Source organism: Apus apus, chromosome 7 (genome assembly GCF_020740795.1).
Source record: "Apus apus isolate bApuApu2 chromosome 7, bApuApu2.pri.cur, whole genome shotgun sequence".
In the NCBI taxonomy this organism is placed as follows: Eukaryota; Metazoa; Chordata; class Aves; order Apodiformes; family Apodidae; genus Apus; species Apus apus.
Genome location: NC_067288.1, coordinates 5771128 through 5777127, shown reverse-complemented (window position 1 = coordinate 5777127; position 6000 = coordinate 5771128). Strand labels below are relative to the sequence as shown.

Sequence of the window (6000 nt, the reverse complement as noted above, 5' to 3'; positions counted from 1 at the left end):
CCCTCCTTCTCCTGTGTATGTAAAGCACCAGCAGAGATTTTCCACTGCTGCCCTGGACCACGGTGAGTTGAAAAGATTCCTGCCAAACAGCATACCCTGCTTTGTCTTTGCTTTGTAAGTTTTCTTATTTTGGAACAGCTTTTTTGAAGGTTTTACTTTCACACAGGGGAAAGTTGCCAAGGGACAAACCTGATACTGTCATTTGTCATCTCCTGTGGAAAAAATCTTGGATATGTGTATTAGTATCAGATATCACAACTGAAAGTAGACACACTGCACAGAAGATGCACCGATTTTTTAATAGAATAAAAATGAAATGTAGTGACATGTTTTTCCACTATTAAAGCCATAGAGAGCCATTTATATACTCGGTGGTGTCATTCAGCAGCTCATTCATGAACTCTGACACGTACAAATCAGGTAGTAGAGGAACCATTTCCACCATGAGAGCAGCCTTCCTCTGTGACAAAGTGGACAGCTCTGAACACTGTCCCCACGGCTCACAGCTGCATCAGTCCATGGGAGGTTTTCCTACCTCCTCTATTTTAATTCCCGAGACTTTCTCCACCTGGAATAGCTTTTTAAAGCCTTTCAGCAGCAACAGAGGAAAACAGCTGAACTTCTTGTGGGGTACAAGCCCACTCTTCAGGCAAGAAAATGCATTGAATATTATACAAAAAATGGTCCCACTTCCAATATACAGTGGGGATTATTCATTACAAGATCCCTGGGTAACTGTTGTAACTCTGAGGCAACTATGACAGAGAAAAACGTTTGCAATGGAACAGCTTCAGTTGTAATAGCCTCTTTTGTGTGTCTCCACTTCTACATCATCCATTCTGCAAACTGTGACCTCTCATTTTTTGTTAAATCATAGCTGCCCTGATTTCATAGACAATAATGTTATAAACACACAGCTGTGTGTGACATAGTGTGATCTGAAAGGAACAGTCAAAGAGAAAAAAGGAAATATTCCGACTGACTTTGCAATTTGCCTCAATATGCAAATTTCCTTTAAATCAGGCACAGGAAAGAGTATCAGCTACAAAGATAATTAAAGAAAGCACTTGGGTTTCACAGGATTAAAAACCGTTCAAAAGCCAGTCCCTTGCAGATAAAAAGAAAGGGAAACTTCCCGTTGCAGTTGTCAGCGTTCAGAAACAGAGTAAGTTGGGATATTTCCTCATGTAGATACACATCTCTTGCACACTGCTTGGAACTGGCATCATCTGTGATAGCAAAGTGCTGAAAGCCTTTGGAAAGACCCTACTGTTCACTTCCAAGTATCCTCTTTCAGGAAGGTACAAAGCCCCATGAAGAGGTGAGCATTAGAACATGAACTTAAACCAGAATGATGAAGAGAGATGGTGAACCCCAAATGAAAGCCTGGTGAAAAAAATGAGCCTCTAAAATTTGAAAAAAATATTAAAGGAAAAGAGAAATGAAGTGCATGTTACTGGCATGGCAGAAACCCAGCTATAACAGACAGCACACAAGCCTGCAGTGAGCATGTCACCCTAACCAGCTGGCTGATGTGGATATAGTAGTCATGTATCAGAACAGGCTGGAGAGTTTCCTGAAGTCACTTTTACTGTTGGAATTTGGCTGTCCATATGGGAGAGAGATTTGGTACTGGAGTTTTCAGACTGAACCAACTGTTCAGAAGTAGCAGGAGAAGTGACAGCACGGCTGGCATGCTCCCTCTCCTGCGCCATGACCCCGGCAGTGGGGTTTTCCTTCGCTGTCCCAGCGTGATTGTGTGACTGGCTGGCTTGTCTCCCTGTTTCTGCCTCCTGCTGCTGCAGCATCCGCTCCACCTCGATCTCAAGTTCCAGATTTTCCTCATCTGCCTGCACTTCCAGCTGCTGCATTAACTCCTCCAGCTTCCTGGCCTTGCGGAGCTCGTTCTGCTGTATGATGGTGCACAGGTGCTCTGTGAGGTGCTCCTTAATCTCTGTCTTGTGCTGCAGGTCCAGCTTGGCGGCCACGTACTCCGACTCAGCCTTGTCATACCGCTTCCTGCAAAACCAGCATCATTTCTAGTGGGTTAGTTCTCCAAGCCATTTACAGTCTGACACATGGACAGGTACTTTAAGCATCCCTGAAACGCAATGTGCTCTGCCATGCATTATGCCAGCTATTTCAGAGCAGCTACGTTAGCAAAAGGGAAGAAAACAAGTGTGAATCAAACAAACTTCTTCTCCTGACACATTAGCCTCTGCTGTACTGCTGCTGTACTCCCAGAGTTAATTTACTCATCTGAAATCTACAGATTGAATCACAAACAAGCATTTTTACTGCCTGTTTTAAGAGATGCATCACTGGCAGCAGAAAGAATCCATCAGAAATGTTAAGTGTTTTCACACTTGTAAAGAACGCCTACCTAGTGAACCGAAACACTGCAGCAGTTTTGTGTTTTTTCTAACCCAACCATCCGCCCAAGAGAGACAGATGCTACAGTGGTGCTACACACATTCACATTTGGACCTACTCCAGAAGTCTCTCTTCCGGCCACCCATTTAGCATGTTCAGAAAACCAGGAGCTGCACAGATTGACACAGCATATGACATCAATAGTGATCACAGCTTCTGCATGATGTAGAATGTTACTGTCAGCATCCCTGTGACACACACCTCCTGCCAATCTGCACTTCCTGTCATGATAAATACAGCAAAAAGGAAATATTCAAAAAATTTACTGAGGTTAATGCATCTGAGACATCTAGCACTTTAATGGTTGGTGTCCATATTAATGATGCATCTTTCACTACATTCAGTGAATCTGTATATTCATTCTGATTTAATAGAAAGACAGATGAAATCTTGCTCATCAGGAAAGGGAACATGCAAAGGCTTTTGCAACATAACTACAATAAGTACCTTACAGGGTATTCATAAAAATAGTAATAGTAATAGTAATAGTAATAGTAATAGTAATAGTAATAGTAATAGTAATAGTAATAGTAATAGTAATAGTAAGGTGGCTGAATAAAGAATCCAGCTGTTTTATAAAACCAGATTCAAATATCTAGCTAAACAAAGCAACAGAAAGATAGGAGAGATCCTTTGCTTAGTGAAATGGAAGGAAATAAGACATAGAAAAGCCTTCCCAAATATGTTCCTTTATATGATAATCACAAAACTTTGACCCAGCTGCAAAGGCTGTGCCTGCAGTGGGCAGAAGATGCCCACTAATGTTTCCCTCTCAAGAAGGTCAAGATTTTCCTACTAATGCTACGCTGGAAACTTCTACACGGTTAAATCTTTGGGCTGAATTCACGCATATTCTTCACATCCTATTTACAAAAAAACCATTCCACAGCAATTGACAAATGCCCCTAACGCTGTATGTGCTCAGGACTATTTAATATTGCACTTTTTAACCCCCTGAAAAGATTTGTGCTTTAGCCCTAAAATATAAGGAAAAAACAGAAAAAAAAAAAAATTTAAAAGACACAAAAGTAAAACAGCTTTGGCTCACAATGTATAAAAACTACAACACTGGAAGTATCTAACTCACATTTTCAAATCCCTCCCTCCCAGTAAGGCTTACTAAGTTCATAAAAGTCACTAGGTATTTTGTAAAGCTTCTTCCCTTTGTCCTACCAGCATCCTCTTTTGTTATCTTCATTAAAATCTGGTTTCCAAACGTCAGAGCTGGTTGTGTTATATGCTCTTCAGCCATTAAGCATTTCAAATATACACATTACTATGAAGCATTTAACAGTTTTAGAAACCAGACTTAAAACTAAAAGACACTGACATGTTTTTTCTCCTGAGGGCACGAAATTCAGTGCTCACACTCAGCTCCTGAAACTACAGTTAATCTTAGATATTTCAAATGATAAGTATAAAAAAAATATATAAAAATAAATCCTTATTTTTTAGCTACCGCTGCTATTTTTTTTAAAGACTAATCACCACGTTTATTGGCCTGTGGTCAATGTAGAGCAGAATTCACAAGGAGAAATACACATTTAACACATTGAATTGTGAACTCAAAACCGCAGCCGAACGTTTCCATTCTATTAAACGGCTACATAAACACGCTGATGTTTATCTACTGATGTTGTGGTTTACCCACAACTAATAGGGTGTTCCGATTAATTTCTTGCATTTAAGGAACTCATCAGAATCAGAGTGATTAAAGGCACATTGTACAGGGTGAAAGCTTGCTTTTTCCATCAAGTTCTGGTCCCACTTCCAAAAGCACTTCAGCTGTACTATATGTTTTAAGCTTAATTGGTTCCATTGATGCCAACAGGACCAGAGCTGTCATCAAGTTTCCCTGAAAAGGACTTTCATTTTAGGACTTAAGAAAAATCCCTCTTTCCCCGTGAGAAGAAATAAACAACCTTGAAACAATAAAGCAGGGCCTATGGACAACTGCACAGTTAAAGCAGTATGTCTCATGACAGCATGAAGCTGGAGAGCAGAGCCTGCAGTTAGGAAACCTGCTTCGGTTTCCAGAGTCCAAGGGGAAAATTAAGAAACAGAAAGCACACTTTTACCTCAAGATTTGAAAGCCCCCCAGACTGTGACCACTCTAGCTACACATTATGACAATGACATAACTCCATTGCTACTTTGGTGACAGGAAACAGCATTTTCTCCCTCCACTCAGGCAGGGTTATTCCCACCTCCCTGTCTCTTACCGGGCGTAGGAGTAGTCCAGGCTGGCCTGGTCAATGCGGTTCCTCAGGATGCCAATGTCAGCAGATACCATGTCATCCAGAGCTTGTAGTTCCTTCTGAATCCTTTTTAGTTTCACTGTTTCAGCTTGAGTTCTTTTGGATCTGCAAAAGGAGGATGCCTTTTTTTTTTTACGTTTTTTTTTTTTTCAAGCCACTCTCCTTGACATAACAGGCCCCATTTCATTTGCAGTGCAACTAACTTCTTTAAGAGCTGATCAGAAGGTTTCTCCTTTATGGTTTAAGACTTTTGATCTTTTTTAATATCCACAGGGATCTAAAATGCCTGCTATTAAAGGAGTATGGTGAAATTACGTAATGACTCTAATCAAAGTGCCTAAAATGGATTGTGTTTCTTCACTGTGGAAACATACAAGAAGTTGCTGTATTTAAGTAGTTCTCAGTGTAAGGAAACAGGAAATGGCTTGGGGGGGAATTAGAGGGGGAAGGGTATTTAGCCCTGCAAATATCCCCTTTCAAAGAAGCCCAGTTAGTAGGGGCCAAAAAGTCACCTAACCTAAGCTTGATTTCCATTTTGTAAAATTATTCCCAAAAGGCCCAGCCAAACCCCAGTGAAGTCAATGGAAAATCTTACATGAAGCACAAAGGATTTCAATCAAGCCTTATGTAACCTTTTTCAACCCAGCCTATTCATTCTTAAGTTCTGAAAACTAAATGTTGCCAAGGGCAGCAACCTTTGATGGATTTCACTCCCAAGCAAGCTAAGTAAATTTCAAAAAGCTTTTACACCAGGTCACATTCTTCACCACCAGCAAAACCATGCTTTTCAGCCATTGCTTTCAACCCCAAAGCAGGTACTTGAAAGCCAGACTAGATCTGTAGGAAGTGATGCCATCTCTCATTAGATCAGCTGATGCAGGTGGAGAGAATCAGACATCCTGTAGCACTGCTGAGAGCCTGAAAAAGGCCTTTGCATGTCAGACATAATAGCTATCTCCTTCCAGCCTCCTCTCTCTCCAAATGCCCTGCTTCCAGGAAGATGAACCCAGCCTGGTGGCCACACCCATGTTTCCTGCCCTGCAGTGACTCAAACTTCTATCTGCCTGCCAAAGGAAAAAAAATAATCTTCAGAACCTCAAAGAGAATCTTCTGCACAGTACTGGCTATGTTAATCTGTGCTACCCAAAAGCTTTGATGGGCAGAACATACTACCCATCTCCTGCCTTGATCCAGTATTATCAGCTGCTCCCATTTCCTTCCCCACAAACCTTGCCTTCCCTGTACTATCTTGGTGGACAACACTGTACAGTACCTTGCAGTCTGGTCACCTGAAGAGCAGGAGCTAACA

At 41.3% G+C, this 6000-nt stretch overlaps 1 protein-coding gene across 22 annotated transcripts in view; it reads right to left on the bottom strand.

The window, feature by feature from the left end:
- Positions 1-280: 280 nt before the first annotated feature.
- GORAB (golgin, RAB6 interacting) overlaps positions 281-6000 on the bottom strand; it is a 105466-nt gene continuing 99746 nt past the window's right edge. For 21 of the 22 annotated variants that reach the window (XM_051624447.1, XM_051624448.1, XM_051624446.1 and 18 more), the window contains 2 exons: positions 4656-4796; positions 281-2019 (listed from right to left, as the gene is read on the bottom strand). In XM_051624447.1, coding sequence (XP_051480407.1) covers positions 1548-2019; positions 4656-4796 — 613 coding nt within the window. In that variant the 3' untranslated portion in view covers positions 281-1547. Of the gene's footprint in view, positions 2020-4651; positions 4797-6000 lie in introns of those variants that run through there. The other variant, XM_051624467.1, reaches the window with a different exon arrangement.